This window comes from Callorhinchus milii, unplaced genomic scaffold (assembly GCF_018977255.1).
Source record: "Callorhinchus milii isolate IMCB2004 unplaced genomic scaffold, IMCB_Cmil_1.0 Scaffold5, whole genome shotgun sequence".
Lineage (NCBI taxonomy): Eukaryota > Metazoa > Chordata > Chondrichthyes > Chimaeriformes > Callorhinchidae > Callorhinchus > Callorhinchus milii.
The window spans coordinates 35,779,523-35,800,827 of NW_024704746.1; the positions used below are offsets into that span (position 1 = coordinate 35,779,523).

The 21,305-nt window shown below is 40.2% G+C and overlaps 2 protein-coding genes across 4 annotated transcripts in view; both read right to left on the reverse strand.

The window, feature by feature from the left end:
- The window catches only part of arid2 (AT rich interactive domain 2 (ARID, RFX-like)), a 58,851-nt gene extending 42,948 nt beyond the window's left edge, over window positions 1–15,903 (reverse strand). For 2 of the 3 annotated variants that reach the window (XM_007902851.2, XM_007902842.2), the window contains exons 1-3: window positions 15,694–15,903; window positions 15,439–15,532; window positions 14,553–14,650 (exon numbers count right to left, since the gene is read on the reverse strand). In XM_007902851.2, the coding sequence (XP_007901042.1) occupies window positions 14,553–14,650; window positions 15,439–15,532; window positions 15,694–15,815 (314 nt within the window). In that variant the 5' untranslated portion in view covers window positions 15,816–15,903. Of the gene's footprint in view, window positions 1–14,552; window positions 14,651–14,728; window positions 14,972–15,438; window positions 15,533–15,693 lie in introns of those variants that run through there. The other variant, XM_007902857.2, reaches the window with a different exon arrangement.
- A 2,708-nt stretch (window positions 15,904–18,611) lies between these two features.
- Window positions 18,612–21,305, reverse strand: part of ano6 (anoctamin 6) — a 49,475-nt gene continuing 46,781 nt past the window's right edge. Inside the window, exon 23 of the mRNA XM_042335735.1 lies at window positions 18,612–18,970. Coding sequence (XP_042191669.1) covers window positions 18,830–18,970 — 141 coding nt within the window. The 3' untranslated portion in view covers window positions 18,612–18,829. The remainder of the gene's footprint in view (window positions 18,971–21,305) is intronic.

A 21,305-nucleotide genomic window follows, 5' to 3' on the forward strand; every position in this document is an offset into this window, starting at 1 on the left:
TTAGTGATCTCATATTCAGAATGTGAGAAATAGGATAAAAATCCACATACTCATTTTGAATTGCCTTTTCAAAAAAAGATGAATAATAAAACGTAAGTAAAAAAAGTTAAGGTAGAATGACAGAATGAAAAGAAATAAATATCAAACCTGTCTAAATGCATATTTTACAAAATTAAGTTGGAATGTGCTGGCTAACTCACCCCAACAACAGTTGATGCTCACACATATTTTCACAATGCTCCAAGGATTCTTAGCTAACCTTTAAAATGTTCAGGTAGAAAGACTTACAAAGACTCTTTATAGTGAATTTACTGACTAAGACAAGTTTGGCAGAATATTTTAAACATGTCTTGTTTAAAATCCTACTTTTCCAAACCTAATGAAACATTCAAACATTTAAAAAATATATTTCCTATATTATACATACACATTAAGGTGCGGAAAAAATAAGTAATTTGAATAAATATGGATGATTTTTTTAAAAAATACACTAGTTTTGTTATCTCAGTACAGTATTAATGTACTGAAATAACAACACGGTAGTGTTCAACTGGCTCATCTGAAAGTTCTCCATTGTTTATTTAACATACTTATATTATTGCAGTAATAGCACAATTTGTGCTGAAACCGACATATATGCACTCCAGTGGACATCAGAGAGCATCTGTGCAGTTGCACTGCACAGAGAATTAGATGCAAACTGCAGCCACTGGCAATTTGCTGGCTTTCATGGTAGACTCCATGAATTCTATACAGTAGAGATGCTATAAAATTCTAACAGCCTGAAGCAAATGTATTAAAAATACATTTCAAAATGTAATTAAAGTTGATGGGTACTTTTACATTATTGGTACATTGCAGGCACAGTCTATAGACTTAGACCAAAGTTGATTATTTTTCTGTTGTGCAAATTGTTAGGAATCATACTGTCAGAACTAACTTCATTTGGTGCCATATCAGAAAGTTAATAATAAATAATCATTGCATTTGATATAGCAACTTTCATATCTGGAGGATGTCTCAAAGCTCTTTACAGGAATTACTGTAAAGTGAAGTGACTATTTTGCAGGCTACAAATTGTGCTGTTTCACAATACAGCACAACCACTTCAAAGCATACTGTCTGGGTCCATGTCTCAGGACCCACATTATAACTGACTATAACATATGAATGATCTGTCCACCATTCAAAGTGCCTGAATTGGGCATTTTTCCACAATGATAGGATTTGGATGCCATGATATCTATTTGTGGTTAAGAAAGCGTCAGGATGTACAATCTAAAATTACGTTATGAGCAAACCCACCGTTTCACCATTAAATGAAAAATGAAAACAAATTAATTTCCTTGAATGCAGAAATCAGAAACTTCACCAGCCAATTTGGTGCTGCTTTCTGAGTCAGAAATGTAATAAGTGAACTATAAAGGGACAGGGATCCACTTGTTCACTAGTAAAGTTTTTACTTCAACCAGAAACACATTACACTGATCTTTGGGAACTCCACTCCAATCTGGATGCATTCCTGTGGATTGTGGAAATTCTAATGGGATTCCTTAAAATAGTTCAAATTAGAACCATGTACTGAAAAAGTCCTAGATTCATCTGGTCATTTCAGTGAATGTGATCAAGATATTATAATGAGGTGACTTGATTTGTTTAAACATCAAATTGCATCACTCATGTACTTATTTTAAATTGGCAATTTTTTTATGTCAACTTGATATCTGTCTCAGAATCAGAGGTTGGACAGACAGTGGAAAATTGTCATGTTGACACAAATATTTTGGTAGGTTCCTGTTACAATTAGAATATTAATCCTGGCATTTAATATAGCACCTTTGATATCGGGAAGAGGTCTCAAAGCACTTCCCAAGATATACAGTATAATTACTGTATTTTGAGGGTGACCTTGGCTGCCAATTTGCACAAAGCAATGTCCTACAAACAGCCATGAAGTGAATGCCCGATTTTGTGGAAGGATTATTTATCAAGACACTAGACAAACTCCTTCGCTTTTCCAATAGTGCGTTTGGATATTTAAAATCCATCTGAACAGGCAGAAGAGACCTCAGTTTAACACGTCATGTGAAGGACAACATCTCCAATAATGCAGTACATAAGAACATAAGAAATGTTAGACGAAAAAAGACCAAGATCCATCTAGTTTGCCTTCTACCTTCTTGGCAGTCGCATGCATATATGTCCCAAATTACCTATGTACTATATCTCATAATGTTATTTCCTAAAAGAAAACTATCTAATCTGTGTTTGAAAGAATCAACACTTCTTGCTTCAACTGTCTCCATGGGAGCCTGTTCCACAGATTCACTCACTGAAATAGTGTTTGCATAGATTCGTTCTGAATTTAGCCCCATTTAATCACAGGCCGTGTCCTCTGGTCTTTACTATTCTGGACAAGTTGAAACAGTCTGTCATGATCTACATTGTCTTGCCCCCTTTAGAATCTTAAAAGACAGCAATCATGTCACCTCTAAATCTTAGTGCACCTCCAGGACTGCATTGGAGCATCAGCCTAGACTATATGAATTCAAAGTCTCAATGTGAGGCTTGAATCCACAACCTTCTTGCAGAATTTCTAACAACTGACCATGTTGTCGACACTTGTTGCAAGAACAAACAGCCTTTCACTGTGTATTTGAGGAATACAAGCCTAACTAAGATTGAGTTAGGGCGGTATACCCTAAATCAACTCACTAAGGCCATTTTGCAGCACTTGCAAATAGTTCCCATGAAGTATGGTGCACTAAGATGGTGCACCTAGGGCAGCTTTGCCATGTCTATTCATTATTCAGTGGCTCACTGGGATGTGGGGAACGAAGAGGGAGGAGAGCATTTCAAAAACTTTTAATTAAGTAAATAAACTGATTGAGTTGATTTTGACTCACTCTCCTCAATCCCTATAAGCCTGATTATTTCTATATTCTAGGTTGTTAATGAAGTAAATACATGTTTTGAATGAATTCCCATCAAAGGGGGGGAAAGAGAAAAGAGGAATTACATACTCCATTTAATTTTGTTTTCCACAAACTGCTAGATCTCTCTCTCTTGCTGTTCCCTCTCACCCCATCCCCCCCATACTACTGTTTAATCAAACCAAGCTGCTGAGGGATTTGCAGTTATGAATTCTAACAAATGGTGTTACAAATAAAAGCAGCTGCTAAAGACAGTAAGTAACGATGGGATAGGCATTAATTGAAGAATCACCATGGCAGCACATTTTATGGTTGTGATATGATTCCTTTCAAAGTCACAATTAGTCTGTGTGACTTCCATACAGGTTTTTTTGCTGCACCATTTATATTGTTCAGGAAACTAATTCATTCAAAAATGTTCAGACTGCATTGTGACAAGACCAGGGGTCAAAGGCAAAACAAAGGGCATGATCATCTGATAATACTATAATGTTTATTTATAGCGTGCTATAGTACATCAGTATACAACCTTTACCAGTGCAATATTAGAAATTTTAATTAATGCACTACTCCAGGTTTTGAAAGCAAAGGGGCATTTTGGTAATTGCAGCATTGAAATAATATCTTGCTGACATATCTCACATAAGATATTGTTTTACAATATAGGCCAAATGCTAAACCATCCTGTCCACCCATCACTAAAAGTTCCACACTTAAATCAGTTTAAAAACGGGGCTGTATAGCACCACACATGGATAGAGACGCGAGACACTGCTACAACATTCACACTTAACACAACATAATTGGCAAACAATATAAAACAGCAAAAATGCACTTTTTTTACTAGAATTGACAATATTCTCACAACAGCCTTGTTGCTGAGAATATTGTCTGTTACAAAATTATTATGAAACCTGGAAAATGTACAATCCTGGAGTTGCTAGGGATATACTTTCTCTGTGTTAAACCACTTAACACTTAAACAAGCAGCAAATTACATTGCTGCACGTTTCCGGGATCTGGGTTTATATACGACACACATGACGTAATTCTGGTGTCAACCTCACCCTCGTTCCCTGCCCCACTATCGGCAATCAAGCCTTCAGCCTCTCTGCCCCCACCCTCTGAAACTCTATCCCACACTCCTTCTGCCTCACTCCCTCCCTTGCCTCCTTCCTAGCATTAACACTTCTGAATAAGACAGTTGCGGATTCAAACAACGAACTTTGAGCTCATGGTCTAGGCTGACGAATGCAGTGCTGGGGGAGTGCTGTATTATCACAAATCTTCAAATACAATACAAAATTACATTTACAAAATTACAATTGTAATATTACATGAGTGGGGAGACTGGCCAAAGGCACTGTCGAAGCGGGGGTCACGAGGCGTGCCTTGAAGGAGGCAAGGGAGGGAGTGAGGCAGAAGGAGTGTGGGATAGATTTCCAGAGGGTGGGAGCAGAGAGGCTGAAGGCTTGACCGCCGATGGTGGGGTGGGGAACATGGAGCAGGCTGGAGCCTGCTGAGCAGCAGGAGTGGACAGGTTGATAAGGGGTTAGCAGGTCAGAGAGGTAGGAGGGGGCAAGGCCATGGAGGACCTTGAAGGTAAGGACGAGAATTAAACTCGATCCTCTGAGGGATGAGAAGCCAGTGGAGCTGGGTGAGGGTGAGTGTAATGGGGTCACAGAGCCTGGTGTGGGATAGAACAAAAGCTGCAGAGTTCTGGATGATCTGCAGCTTGTGGAGGGAAGAGTTGGGAAGACCGAAAAGCAGGGAGTTGGCATAATCGAGCCTGGTCGTAATGAAGGCATGTATGAAGGTTTCAGCAACCTGAGAGGTGAGGCAATGGAGGAGTCGGGCAATGTTGCGGAGGTGGGGTAAGGCAGAGCAGGTCATGGCACGGATGTGGGCAAAGAAGACAATTGAGGGTTGAACAAGATGCCTAGGTCCTTGACTGGCTTGGTGAGATGGAGTGTGGATGCTGATAATGCCTGGGGTGCGGAGGCACTGACGCGAGCCAATCAGGAGGGCCTCAGTCTTGCTGACGTGCAACCGTAGAAAGCTGGCTCTCATCCAGAACTTGATGTCTGACATACAGTCTGTCAGGACATCAGTGGTCCTGGGGTCAAGGGTGGAGACAGAGAGATAGAGTTGGTTGTCATCCGTGTACATGTGGAAGTTGACCCCATGTCTGCGGATAATGTCACCAAGAGTGAATATGTACAGGTTGAAGAAGAGGTCCGAGGACAGAGCCCTGAGGAACACCGCACGAGATGGCTGGAGGAGGGGGCTTGTGGAGACGAGGTGGAGCCGGTGTGAGAGATAGGATCTGAACCATTCAAGGACAGAACCTTGGAGGTTAAAGTGAGATGGGAGGTGTTGGAGAAGGACAGAGTGGTCCACAGTGTTAAAGCCAGCAGAGAGGTCGAGGAGACAAGGGGCCCTGGTCACAGATTTGGTGGGGAGGGGGAGAAAAAAAGAAGAGAAGACAAATCAATCTGGTTCACCAAACTATTCCTCCAGTACATAGAGGATTATTTTACATTAATTCTGCCAAAATGGTAGCTAACTGTACTTTGAATAAATCAAATGTTATTAGCTTCCTTGGAAGATTATTTCAAATACAAAACATCAAGCACTCGTTATTTAGGTTTGTACTCCACAAGATTTCAAAATAATTCTCAGATGATCTATAGTAGACAGCCAACTGTACAATATTTTTAATGAAAACAAAAATATTACAACTATCAGTTGTAAAATATTAATCTCATAATAATACTGTATGTTGATCCAAAATGTAGACCAGAACTCAATCTGATTATCTAAAGGCACGACAAGAATTTCTAATTGACACTTGGATCACTTAAAATATTACCAAATTTACAACATTAATCAAAAGTTTGGCCTTTTCCACAAATGTGATTGATGGGAAGAAGGCAAAGAGAATATAAAGCATTTTCATTTGGGTTTATTAAACTGCTTATTTTTCCACCCATCCTTGAAACCATTTTCATCACTAGTCACAGTCTGGTGGAGAACAATTACAAGGAGTCTTGTAGCACCAAAACATCCATTCTGCTGAAGCAGGCAGCATGGGATTAAAGTCTAGAATCCTTCCTAGTTCAAGCTGATTACGGAGCTCCAAAATGATTACAAGCAAAGTCAGGACCTTTATTGGTAAAGCACCATATAACACCACCCAGTCATTTAAGGCAGGAAATTCCAGACTCAATGTACAGTCTGCACAGAGTTTACTAATACCAGCCATGCAAGTATTATATAATTGGCTTGGACAGGGGAGGGGGGGAAAAAAATCACATCTGTAGTTTCTACTCCTGATCACTATCCAGCAACTCCTGCTGCAGTGTACATCAGCAAGGACAGGGTCAGTATCAAGATCAGCAGAACTGTCCCTCTGTCAACAAAACCTACTGATACTCACCATTCTAAGAACACACATGAAGAAAACCTACTTAGGAGGAAAAGTATCAAAGGTTTTAAATGTATGATATCACAAAACACATTTAATAAAATGTAATACTACTCTTGCAAAATTGTATACAAGTATATAGTGTCCTAATCTACATCCATGTCTCCCTGGTTTATGTTCTAATACAAAGGCACAAATAGGTTATACTTCCAATCCCACTGGTCTCATCTACCAAGTTTACGCAGTCTGACATTTCCAATCAAGCTTTACTGTTGTATGATCGTCTTCCTCTACCTTTGGTATCACCAGCTTCCAAAACGTTTCGCCCCCAAAAATACACAATCAATCCACTTTACAGTATAAACAAAATGCAAAATACTGCAGATGCTGGAAATCTGAAACAAAAACAGAAGTCGCTGGGAACACTCAGGAGGTCAAGCAGCACCTATGGAAAAAGGAAAGTGAGTCAACGTTTTGGGTCCACAACCCTTCGTCAGAACTAGGGCATGTTGGGTGGGGCATGTTACAGTATATCCTGTGAAGTACTTTGAGACATCTCACCGTGTGGTAAGATGCCATATCAAATGCAATAATTATTATTTATTATTATAATTGTAGATTCTTCTGATATTTTAGAGTGGATAATCTTACGATTATCCTTCTATGGGTCCATTTAGTCTTTGTTATTTTGCGTACACAAGGGTGTCTCAATTTTCATCCTATGTATATTTGTTTGTTTTTGCAAACCATTTCAAACATTTCCATAGATTTTCAGAATAGAATTGCATGAACCAAAGAAAACTGGACAATGAAAACGTTTTCTATAGATTCCAACAAAGCCCTATGAAAGAATGACACTACATCTCCTTTTGGAAAAAAAAGTTAGGATTTTTAGAAAGAAAATCCAACTGTGTTTGGAGATTCTACAACCATGGCAGTGTGCGCACAGGAAAGAGAACTTAGTTGGCTTTTGGCCAGTGAATGATTTCCCACAGAAAAGAGAAGCGGGCCTGTGAAAAATAATAGAAATAGCAAACATCTGGGAAAGTCACTTAGGCAATGAGGAAAACTCCAGCTTTTGTAAATGAAAATACATTCAATGCTTTTTATCTGGTGTATCTTATGGCCAAATTATATTTACTTCACATACAGTTCAGTTAGCACGCTTCTGATCCTGTACAAACAAGTACAAATTGAAACAATGTAAAATCATATGCCCATTTGCAATTTTAGGAAATATGAACTATTAAAAGCTTTGTTTAGTATATTTGCACTCTCATAGTACAACTCTACTTACGGGTGTCATAAGAGGATTTTGTTTTACCTAGCATATTTCAGTGACACAGTAACAAACAACAAGCGAACAAACAAGTGTGGAACAACATAAATTCTGCTCATTTCATAAATCCGCCAACCCAATGTAATATAAAAGAACACTAATGCCTATACCACTTACAAGGTCAAATCTTTGTAAATTGTTGATTTTGGCCAGCTCTGCTTGCTATACAAGATGCCATTCATTCATTTAAACATTTTCATGTGCAAGAGATTCAACTATAGAGCCAAGTGTTTATGATGAGCTCTTTACAACAGCCTTTATACTTGACTGGATAATTGGGTGGTGTGCAAATACCAATCTCTTAATTCTTGATATACCAGAATGTGATGCTGTGTGTGTGGACTCCCTATGGACTCATCCGCTATAGAAAATTAGTAATTTATTATCCTTAGTACTCCTAAGATATCTTAAATTAGCAAAATGCAATCCAACAGCTAGCACTTACTAGAAGTATAAATACAAATAATTTCATTCTACCCACAAAAAATAAGGGCCTATTTATTTTTTCAAGGGAGAAAAAGTTATAATTCTGTTACATATAATGCCTAGTTTGACCATGTTTGTAAATAGAAGCCATTGTAACCATCTGTGGCATACCATGTGTTGATGATGGCCAATTAACAAAACTGACCTTGTTTTATTTGAAATCACCCTTGTATTGTCTTTGCTTATTGTTACAGTGGATGTCCATATCATGCAAAATACCAATGAAAAATACAATATACTCTTTTGCTGTGAGACTCTTTTTTGCAATAATCGGACACATCTGGATAGCCACTAACTTGCACATTTTAGTTCTCAAATTTTAAATGTTATCACATCCAACAGCATCAGCCCACAGCAGTTTGGATAATTTAAGAAGTGTACTATAATTCCATTTAACATTAATATTTTATTAGCGAAACCCTAAAGATCATCAGCATTCAAATGTGAGCTTACAGATGATACGTGAAACACAACAGAGCAGACCGAACAATGTGTCATGTGGAGGACGCACAAAGTACATTTTCTGAAACATGAGAATCAGATTTCATGCCAATTTCTCTCCTCTGAAATTCTGTAGTTATCACCTTCTACTGGATATTAACATGGAAGTCATAAATTATTTTCCAACTAAGCATTAAAATTATTTGTCACACAAACAAGTTCTACCTTGCCAATATTTTGTTAGCCCCAGTTAACCCTAGTTTTGATATCCATCACTGCTTTAAACTGTGATCATATGTCAAGTTGCAACTCTGTTAACAAAGAAATGATTTACAATGTTACCATAACACTACTGCTATTGCTGTAACAAGTCAGCCCAAAGTGTACTCTATTGTAGGGTTGTAGACTGCCACTAGCAAGATGCCCCTTCTGTTAAGCTGGTTACTGGCACTTCTTCCAGAGGCTAAATACCCAAAGGCAAAGGATTTCCATTCAGCGCACATACAAATTGTGACATTGGCTTACCTGACTAGCTATCTATAAAATGGTGGAAAAAGGTAAAAAAGGTCAGGAGTAAACTCACGAAAACTCAACTTCAATTCTGGTCTCTGTCGTATTATTTAGGTAGCAGTCGATCAGGAAAATAAATGTCACCCTTTCCACAAATCCAAGGAACTAAATCCCAGAAGGTACCGGGATTTTTAAAGCAAAAATACTGCCACCTAATGTCACTCATTGTGCAACAGGTGAAGTAATATAAACCCAATCTAAAGTCGTTTATCTGGTCTCACAATGCCTGACCGATCAATATCCAAAATTTATAGCATTGACAACTTAAAAAAAAATCAGCAAGATTTTGAAGTTACTGACTTAGATTTTAAACTTACTGACTAAAAACGTAATTATCATAGTACCATTCATGTGTGTATATTTTAACTCTAGGTACATTAATTTGTTTAACAGCTTTTAAGAACAGAATACAGGAGCACAGTCAATGTAAAAATCGGACTGGAAAATCCAGATTCAGTCTATCCAACTAGAAATTCAGCTTTCATTTCTGATCCAGTGCAAAGTTTGCAGTTGTATTCACTTAGCCCCCATTGGTTCTCTTACGCCCATTCTGACTTCCTCAGTTGTAATGATTGACAATCTAAGCAATGAACTTCTTCACAGCTGCTTTTAGAATCAGAAAAATGTCTTGTACCCTCACTCTAACTTTTCCAGAAAAAATCCTGAACATATACACCCTGTCGGCAATTCAATAGGAATAATATTTCACTATCTATTCTCTTAGAAACCTTTCAGAATCTTGAAGATTATCAGATTTCCTGTTAAACCTCTCTGCACCAGTGGAAACAGACCTAATTTTTCAAGCCTTTTGTCAAAATCATAACCTACTGTTCCCTTTATCATCAAAATCTACACCCTAAGCTTTCTATGGCTCTCTGTCCCTTCTATAATGGGGTATCAGAAATATAGAGAGTACTTCAAATGTGATCAAATCTCATGCAAAAAATTTGAACTCACAGTCTAGGCTGACACTCCAATATGATGCTGGGGAACACTGCAATATTGGAAGTGACATTCTTCAAATGAGACTTTAAACTGAGAGTTCCATCTGTCTGTTGAGGTGGATGTTAAAGATCTCATGTCTGAAAAGAGAAGGGAGTTTCTCCCAGTGTTCTCAAAAAAATAGCCTGCACATTTCAACGCTATTTGTAGAACACCGATGTGTGCAAATTGGCTGCCGCATCCACCTACATAATAGCCACTACATTTTTCAGTAAATCCTGTGAAGTGCTCCGAGACAACCCCCAACATGAAAACACGGTATCAAATACAGGGATTCTTTTTATGAACTAACCATTTGTACAAATGTAACATCACTTCCTTGGCTTCATTGCCAATGCCCCCATCTATAATATTTAAAATTCCCACTAGTATTTTTATCTTCACTTCCATCTTTAAACCCAAGTCCTTGCCAATTAAGAACCATCAAAGATGCTTCACAACAGAAGATAGCCTCTAATTTGATTCCATCAGTTTTCTCACTGTCCATGCTTGACTGCTGCACCTAAAAACAGCAGCAGCAACAACATATTTTCATTTGGATATCTTCTGAACACTTAACAATGGCTGAGCTTGATGCCAAGGCGAGGAGAGTGGGGAGGTAACCGTAGACACAGTCAAAGAGGTGCGATCTGAAGATAGAAAAGGGGGCAGGAAGGTGGAGGGACTGAGGCAGAGAGTTCCATTGTTTTGGAGCCACGATGAAAGCACGGCCGGCATTGCTGAAGACGAAGGTTCGAGGGACAAGCAGGAGGCTGGGGACAGCCGAACAAAAGTGGTGCATAGTGCAGTGGGGTGTAAGCAGGTCAGTAATACAGGGAAGTGCCAAAGCGTGAAGTGATTTGTACGCGAGTGTGGGGATCTGGAAATCAATCCATCCTGCAGTAGGGTTGCAGAGTTTAAATTCAAACATGCATTTGCTGAGATAAAGGTAACTAACTGGGAAGGAACTGAGATGATGGGGGTATGGAGTTTGGTACAGGCCGCGGAGTTTTAAATTAATTGTGGAGAAAAAGTCTTATGAGAAACTATAGAGATGATGGCCAGCTCTACAGTTTAAATTCATACACCTCTGATGGTTAAGACCAAGAACTCAACCACTTTCTTATAAATAATTTTGGGGAATCTCTCTCTGAGATGACAGTACTAGCATATTTATCAAATTGGAATATCACAGCATTTGCAATTTATAAGCCTCCATTTTTCCACTCAAAACAAATCATCCCCAAACAAGTGAGAATGTCTACTAAGTAGCTGCAATAAACCATTCTCTGCTCCTGCGCTAACAATGTCAGAATGATCTTCGGTGGAAATTTGTTATTGCTATTACACTGATGGTCCTGTACTGATGTTAAATGTCAGTGAAATAATACAAATTTGAATACCAGTGTACTGGCCATCCCCTTTTATTAATAATTAAAATTTCATATTTGTATCCATACAACAATTTACTGAAATTTATACATGCAGGTGCGATATTATAAATATTATCAGCACTAACTCTAGGGACCTGCAGTAGTAAGCCTTTTGAGCTCATTAAAAATTTATAAATATATTCAATTGATCATTTCTTCCCAGTTAGTTACCTTTATCTCAGCAAATGCCTGTTTGAATTTAAACTCTGCTACAATGTATAGTAGAAACATGAATGGTTATGACTGCAGGCAAGAAGGGTATTTTCACATTTTGATACTTACTATTTCATTCATTTTCTTTCTTGAGCTATTTCACGTGTGGGACGAGATGGCAATACGAACAAATATGTAAATCTCTAAAAATGTATGCAAATGTTTTAATTTTGGTGAAACAAAAAAAATATTAGTTTCTAAATTACCTTGTGCAAATAACCTACCATTCTGAAATGCTTGGTATGACGCAACACTAACAATAAAAGAAACCTATTGTGTCAAAGTTCTAGTAAAAGACAGTTTTATGTGATGGCTACCATTAAGTTATACCATGTAACAAAACAATTGATACCACACTGTTCCACATTTTTCATCCAACACATTAAGTTCAAATCCAACCTTTGTGGAGAGAGTACTTTCTGAACATGATGATACTAATTTATGTTATATTCTGATCAAACCAGTATCTTGCCAAGGCTGCTTTCGATTTCACTGTGAAGAACCTCTACCTGAAATATCACCATTGCAACAATTCATCTGAACTATCATTTTCAATGTGTCTCCTAACAATTTTGGAATTTTTTTAAAAATCAACTCAAACAATCAACTCAAACAATTAAAATTATTTAGTAATCAAGTTATTCTCTCAACAGCATCTGATGCAAGTCAACTAACCATTTTAATCTGAAAATATCCAATGCTGTAAAAGTGCACAACTATACTTCTAATATGCAATGAAAATATTTGTTGGGAATATTCAAACAAAACATTGGGCTGACTTCCTAGTGTCCTTGTAATAGTGCAAATCCAGACTAAGGCAAAGTACCCAGTACTAAATTTTGAACTGCACAGATTATGAGCTATGCATAATTTAGTTATACTTGACATTCTGCCCCAGATTAGCATCAAGATCTATTTCAATATCACTGTCCATGAGTTGCCACACACATCTGTCAGGAAATGTGATGAAATATGCTCAATACACAAAAGCTTTTGTTAATACAATGCATCAAATATGTTCAAAGAAAATAAACTGGCAGGATTTTAACTATTTCTTTATTTTGTTATATTCTGATCAAACCTAAACCTGATGATCAGCACCACTGCATGATTTAGAAAGATATCAAACACATTTGAAATGTACACACCTGTTAAGACAATAATGTTAAACCAAACAGCACAATGTCCACGATTTATGGGACAAATAAGCTCTGCACATATGCTTTCATCAAAATTTCAGAAACTGGATTAAAGCTTTAATATCAATTTTGTCCTCATTTCCATATGGTTACTATAGAATGATTACAAACATTTTGGGTGCACACTAAATTTTAAATTTCTCAAAAAGTTGCAGATTTAATAGCATTCTTGATGCCTGGAGATGTAAAAAATGCTATAATTTGTAACATCTATAGAAAAATTTACACTTTAGGATTTTAGGATTTGCATCGAATAATGAAAGATACATACTGCTTTCCCTGATTATGAGAGTCCGACATTTAAAAAGTTACATTATTATTTTAAAACAAAGGCATTGTTTACTAAAACAAAATTAAGACATGGTATACAAATCAAAGCCTTTTCAATTTTTTTCAAATGTAAGTGGAATTGTGATGATAAAATGTTATTATGTATGATGTAATGAATCTAATCTTATTGAGTTAAGGCCAAGTCATATTTAGTGTTAATCAGTTTGCTTGTATTTGCTAGAAATCTTCTGCATTAAAAAATGTATTGGTCTTTGCCATCAATTTTCTTTCCAATGCCTCAAATCACATTTCACCCAGCTATGAAATAAAGGTCAATACTAAAACATTTTCATTAATGTTGCTATTTCCACCTATAGATATTGGTATTTACACAACCTAATCAAAACACCTAGAGGTCATTAAGTAAACATTACAATTGTACATGCATGTTCACCAACCTATTGTAAAATAGTTGGGTATGTTTCAGCTTCTCTTAAGACAATACAAACATGTATGTTTGTGGTGAGTGGGAACCTACCATGTTTACCAATGAGATATGCATGTGAAAATTTATGTAGCAACAGTCCTGTGAAAATCCTTAGGTTTAAAAAATAGCCGATGTTCCTTTATTTCTACCATTACATTTGAAGTAGAAGAAAAATATCACACACCACAAACAGCATTCCTAATGACTTCCTAATTCACTTGGAGTTAGTTATAAGGCAAAAATGATATAAAAGCACTTGTTTTTTTTAAAAAATGCAATCAGATTATTCAAACAATGAAAGCTGCTCATCTTGACTTAATGTGCTGTAGTAACATCCATGTGGTACTACAAGTGCTTATGTTTTGTCACTGAGACTGACTGATGTAAATATCTGCAATGTTTCCTTCAATTGTATTACATTATATTACCGTTTCTATATTATATTAACTATATTAGCGGTGAACACTGTATGAGGCTTCACTATAAACTGTTGCTGTGAAAGTGGGTCAGACACCTGTGCATTTTTTTAAACTGCACGTGAAAGAAACTATCAGACGTAGTAACAAGGAGGAGCAACAAATTTGGCAACAAACAATCTTGAATAGCAGCTGAAGTTACAAACCAGTAATTCGTGTAAAGAAAAGGATCGCTTTGAGTAACATCTTACAGCTAAGGGAGCCTAGTAGTTTGGGATGATTACTTTCATCCTGAAATAAGCGGCACCAACTTTCAAAGACTGTTAAAATTGAATTGATGTGCGCGACAAATCTTACCGTAGGTAATACTGTTTTAAGGCAAACTCTGCATTGGGGCAACCCTTGGGAAAGTTGAACTCTTCGGTCATTTGTGGCCATTTGTTCTTGTCGGTTACCTGCGGCAAAAACACGATCATAATCCCGATTAACACGCGTACACGTACACACGTACATTATCAGATAACAGAACATACCATCTGTTCCCTTCACCCTTTTGAATTGCGCGACCTGTCCCGGTTTTTATACAGTCGTTCGTACAGTCAGCACCTGCGAGACCATAAAACCCCAAACAACACAAAACAAAACACACACACACACACAGCCTTGAAACTTCATCAAACCTCAAAGCACTGGCATTTTACACCAGTTTCTCCCTTCTCACCGAGACCATCACTGGGCCTGCATGAGGCCTACATCCCCCCACCACCACCACCCCCCACCCCCCACCCGCGAAGCTCGACACACAAACACACACACACACACACACACACAGAGAGAGCCACCCAGAGGGGTGGTGGTGGGGGGTGTTTTTTTTTTGTCCTCCCTCTCGCAACCGTCTTCGGGACGGGGACGAGAGGAAAGAAGTGGCGCGAGCGAGTCTTCCCCGAAGCGCAGGGACGGCGCCGGTGAGGACGTTGGAAAGCGCCGCTGATTTTGGAGTCGGCAGGAAATATAAACAAATGAAGGAAGAAAGAAAGAAAGAGAGAAAGAAAAGCCGCGCCACTGGTTGGGGGGGGGGGGGGGGGGCGGTGGGGGGAGAAAGAAAGAAAGAAGCGTCGTCAGGCCACGGGCCACACGACCTGCCGCCGTTTACCACACACACATACACACACACACACACCCTTCGCGGGGGTGGTGGGGGGGGGGAGGGGGTAACGGGAGGTTAGCGGTCGGCTCGGCTCACCTTGGCGAAGCCGCCCAGACCGGTCACCCTGGTGTAGAGAGCGAGCAAGTCCAGCTCCCGGCCGGCCACCACCGGCAGCCTGTGGAAAGGCGATCTGCGTGTGTGAGAGAGAGAGAGAGAGAGAGAGAAATGATTAGCGAAGTCCGGGACCTTCCTCCGCAGCGACTTCTTTGTGAGGAGAGTGGAGGGGGGAGTGGGGGAAGAGAAACAAAAACTTTCTTCCTCTCTCTCTCTCTCTTTCTCTCTCTCTCTCACCCTCGATGCTGGTGAAACTGCCGCAGCTCCTCCACGAACGCCTGCCGTTTCCTCCTCGGCTCTGAGGGCTGCTGCTGCTGTTGCTGCTGCCGCTTCGCCGTCCAATGGCTCGACTTTTTCATCCTCCTTCGCCCTCTCCACCGTCCCTTGTTATTTGCTGTTTTTTCGTGCGTCTTTTATGTTTTCGTTTTAAAAAAACAAAACCCGATAAACCTCAAGCGCGAGGGGGGGGGGGGGGGGGAGGGCGGTGTGTGGGGGTGGGGTGGAGGGGTGAACCCTCCCGGAATAATAAATAAAACCCCAAAGAAAATACCCTCCTTTAAACACACACACACACACAAAAAAAAACACACACACACACACACACACAAGACCAACTTAGTGAGCCTCAGAGCGGGTCCCCGCCGCGGCGCCGCCGCCGCTCGCTCATTGATCAACTGCCAAAGTTAAAGTGAGGGAAAGAGGAGGAGGAGAGGAAACGCGGACGGTATATTATATATTTTTTTAAAAAAGAAAAGAGTTAAATAAAACGCCGCTCACACTCCCGGCTCCCGCGAGTGATCCTTTTCTATAACCGAAGCCGAGGGTTGAGATGAGAGATAAAGGAATTAAACGCCGCCCGGGATGGGAATCTCTCTCTCCTCCCTCCCTCCCTCCCTCCCCGGCCGCCGTTTGTTATTGTTGTGCTATTTCTTTGCCCTCTCAGTCAGTCAGTGAGTAAGTGAGTGAGTGCGAGCGAGCGAGTGAGCGAGTGAGTTGAGTGACTCGGGGCCGCCTCACACACGGGCTGTGCTCCTGCCGCCGGGCGGCTCCATGCACTCCGCTGTGGTAAGAAGACAAGACGCGGGCGGTGGCAGCGGCCGAGGCACCCGGGTGGCGGCGGCGGCGGCGTTGGTGGTGGTAGAGGCAGTTCGAGCCTCTTCTCTTCCCCTCCCCCCTTTCTTTTCCTCTCTCACTCTCTCTCTCTCTCTCTCACTCGCTCTGCTCCAAGCGGCGAAACAATAGCGCCTCGTCTCAGCCGGAGCGGCCGCCACAGCCTGGCCCCGAGAGGGGGTGTCCCTATTCAACCATTACACGAACCCCCTCCCCCCGCCGCGCGCGCGCGCGCGCACGCACGCACAGACAGGCACACACACCACACAAAATGGCGGCGCTCCCCCAGCGGCCGCCTCCTTCGCTGCTCGGCGACATTTTTATTTATTCAATTTCCAAAACGCTTCTTCACCGAAAAAAAAGCGGGGTCGTGTTTTTTTTTCTCTCGAAAAAAATTTGGTTTCAGAAACGAACGGTGCGTTGGGAGGTTCGCGATGGCAATGAGAAGAGGAGCGCCCCTCGTGTTGCGGTGGCAGTTTATTCCGGGTGTGTGTGTGTGGGGGGGGGGGGGGTGAGGGAAGAAGAGCTGTGGATTACTTTGTATTTTCTCTCGCGTGTGATGCTTTGTATCTGAGTGAAATTAGTTTCCCTATACGTATATATATATATAGACGCGCGCGTGTGTGTGTGTGTGAGGGGAGGTTGTTTTGACGTTGTTTTGATAGCAGTCGGGGTGGGGAGAGAAGAAGAGGAGTTGTTGTTGTTGTGTGCAGTTTGTGGGAGCTGCTGGCGGTGAGGGTCATGGCGGTGGGTTTCGGCGGTTTGTCTGTCCTCCGCTGGACTCGCTGGAGAGGGGAATCCCCGAGTTGACTAAAACCCGACGGACCAGGCAGGCCCTGCCCGCTGCCCGCACGCACCTGCCTGCGCCAGTTTTTGTTTGGGCTTTTTTTCCCCCCCACCACGTGGAGGTGCTGAAGAGGCTTCCAACTTCGCGTTGCGTTTTGTTCGCAGCGCGAAAAAAAAAGGCACCGATCCGAGGCAGCAGCGAGCGAGCGAGCCGCAGCCTTCGCCTTTTGCTCAGTTTAGACTGGAGCAAATCTAAGACTATTGAGAGGTCTCCACCGTGACCTCCCCGACTCGCTTCCAGTCGGGTCGACTACACGGTATTTCTGAACTGGAAATCTATTCAGGTCCAGACAAAACAATATTTTTTTTAAAAAAAAGCGGTTACGTAGAAAGATTAGCTGCACGGGGAACAGTTATAGAAAATATCACTACTTGGAGAAAGCAACCAAACCGCCTTTATATACTCGATAAACTTTTGTCTGCGACCTTAACCACTTCCTTTTTGAAAAGTTATTGTGTGTAGCTTTGTATGTTGTGTGTAAGATATTCAAACTACAACAAATAACACCTGTATGAACGCTATAATTAGCAATTGATACTTATGAATCCAAACACTCACTGGTGTAAGCAAGTCACTTATTGGCTGCATTGATGAAATATTACTAAATTAAACCTTGGGCGAGTTTCCTGATGATAATCCCTCAAAAAAAATTATAATTTGGTCACTCAATCCAGGACTGTTTGTGGGACACTACTGCGCATAATTGGCTGCTGCATTTTGCCCACAAACATAGTCAATTCACTTAAGACTAATATTCTGTGAAGTGCTTTGAGATGTCTCGAAGACGTGAAAAGCACTATATCAAATGCACGGATTGTTATATGCTTTTAAATATAGCTGTCTAGACTGTATAAAATATATTTTCCTATTAAAATCTGAGAAGGTTCATAAAAGACTGCCTCAACTGTTGCTTGTTTTGTAATGTTTAAATTTTACATTGGTCAAGAAGAATTTGCTGCATAATTATTGGCTGTAGTATGAAGTGCAAAGAGGCTGATTTTTGTTGTAACTACCAGTTACCCAACTCCTGCTCTTGTCATTCTGTAAGATTTAAAAGGCAGAGTGAATGTCAGTTTAGTTACTTTCCCAATAGGAAAGGAAAGAAAAAACAGACCAAGTCTCCATTCAGCTGTTCCAATCCAGCTCCTTGCAGTTGATTGAAGAATGAAATTAGCCGATTCCGGTCTTCTCAGCAGGGACTGGGTATTAGGGGTTCCTTTTAATCTTTTCCGTAACTTACTTTTATCTAGTAACTAATGGTCAGAAATTCAACACATGCATTGGTGATCGTTGTAATGTACATTTTGCATTTATCGTCAACCATCTGTTGAATTTCTACTTTTGTTTGTATCAGTGTACGTGTATATTTAATTATATTTCAGGTGCCAGCCTGGCTCAGTCGGAAGCAATCTCACTTTAAAAGGAAGGTTGTGGGTTCAAGCCGCACATTCGGTCTTTGCACATCTGGGTTGACACACCAATGCAGCTGGAGGAATGCTGTATTGTGGCACTTGCTGTCCGTTGGATGAGACAATAAACTGTAGTCCTCTCCTCTGCCTGTTCAGGTAGACATTCAAGAATTTGTAACAGTTAAAAGAGTAGAGTTTCTCCTAGTGTCCATAGCCAACAACAACTGAATTTATAAAGCACCCTTCATATATAATGTCTTGGAGCACTTGAAATCCCTCAGATTAAAAACAAAAGGTCATTCACTTCATGGATGTTTGTAAGACTGCTGTGCAAATTGGGTGCTGTTTGCCTGCAAAATACAGTTACTGTATTTAACAGTAAATCCTATAAGTACTTTGAGATGTCCTGACATGAAAATCAAATGCAAAGATTATTTTATTTGTTCTATATGTTTCTAAAGATGCAACTGCTAATTTTACCTTATAATTGGGGACTCATAGAGTTTTCGAGGAATGGTCTTCATTGCTTTGCTCTCTTGTCCTTCTTGTATGCAAGTGGCTTTGCTCTGTTTGGCATTCTTTTGATTGATTTCCACCATCTTTCCCCTCCCCACCCCCTCAGCTCCCACCCTCACATGGGTGCCCAGCCAAAGTACTGTTAAGTGCTTTGGGACGCCCTCCCAACTGAAAGACTATTTAAATGTAACACAAAATACTGCAGATGCTGGAAATCTGAAACAAAAACAGAAGTCGCTCGGAACACTTAGCAGATCAGACAGCATCTATGGAAAAGGGAAAGTGAGTCAATGTTTCTGACCCTGCATCGGAACCAGTATAGATGCTGCCGAGTGTTCCCAGGGACTTCTATTTAAATGTAAATTGTTATGTAGTTTTTCCCCTCGAAGGCTGGCTAGGATTCCGATTTCAATGTGTTAGTTCATTGGAATTGTAGTCTTTTGCATTCATTTGAAAAAACAAATCATTCATATAGTTTCGTTTTTCTAGTATGGTTTAGAATATTATACAGCACTTACACAGTGGTTTTTTGGATTGGCTTTGTAAATGCAGAGTTTTGCCCTCTGTTGGTGAATAGTGTAGGGTGCTGTCACAAACTTTTGGTCGGCCAGAGGTGTCTGACATGCCACCGTGCTTATAAGTATCCCAACTAAACTGAAAATTCCATGCTTTCCACCGACACGTGGAAATTCCAGAGATAGATTGTTAGAATGGAATGCACACTCTTCTTGGAGGGACGCATCCTGTTTACCTAATTCCGGAAAGTATTAGGCCCAGGTTGGCAAGAGCCAAGGCTTGGGAACTCCAGAGTGTGCGTTGGGGTACTGCTGGAGTCTAACCAGCTAAAACTGCATAGTTTGCCATTGATATCTCTGTCTTGCAAGCTTTCACGAGCAAGAGAGTGAAAGCAGTGACCGAAATCTGCCCTTCTACTTCTAACTCCCTGTACTGTGGTGCAGCATTTCTTTCAATCAATGTTTCCTCCATAGCTGTTTGCTTAAAATAAAAAGGACAAAAATCAGAGATTAATGCATTATCCTAAATCTAGTGACAGTGTATAGTTTACCCGTAGTGGGGTTGGGGAGGAGAGGTAAGCTGAGTCTGACTGGCTCCAAAGTGGCATGCTTGGTAATGGAATGCTGGAATCAAGCCAGTCCGCTGTGGGGGCTCGGTAGTCCAGTTCCTGAGCCAGGCGGGTCCGCAGTACTGCTGAAGACAGGACAGCCAGCCTGGCTCTTTGGCAGGACTTAGAAGGGCAACCAATCACTGGGGATAGGAATCCTCCCACTTAGTTCCTATTAACCCTGCAAGTCAGGAGTCAGTTACCTCACACATAGACACACTTGTAACAAACAATGTATTTGAACATTCTGCCACAGGTATCAAAAAATTCTTACAAAAATATAATTTGTTCACTGGAAGAGGATTGCTGAATGCAAATATCAAGCATTATTTGGTATAATAATAATTCTTTCATATAACTCCTGATCACATCATGAAATCTCAATGCACTTCACAGGACATACTGAAGAGTGTAGTGACCGTGATTATGTAGGTGAATGAAAGGTCTAAGAACTGTATATTTAAAGCAAAATAATAAATAACTGTTGCTCCAGTCACACATTCCAAAATGAAGTGCCAAAGTGAAACTGTCCAATGAGCAAGTAAGTAAACAAAAATAATGTTAGAGCGATTTTGTTTTGTCCTTTAAATGATTGCCTTTTTTGGGTGGGGAGGAGTGGGAGGAGTCTGTAATATGAATAATATTTTAGCAAACAAGTTCTTTGTTTTTAAAACATTTTCCTATCAACAAGTAATAATTACCCCTATAGCATAGTGTCTCAATATTTAAATAATTATTTTAAATGATTCACCTACAAATACACAGTTAAACTACTTCACAAAAAATCCTGTGAAGCACTTGGAGACATCCTCCATTTCTGTACTTAAAGAACTCCATTTATTAA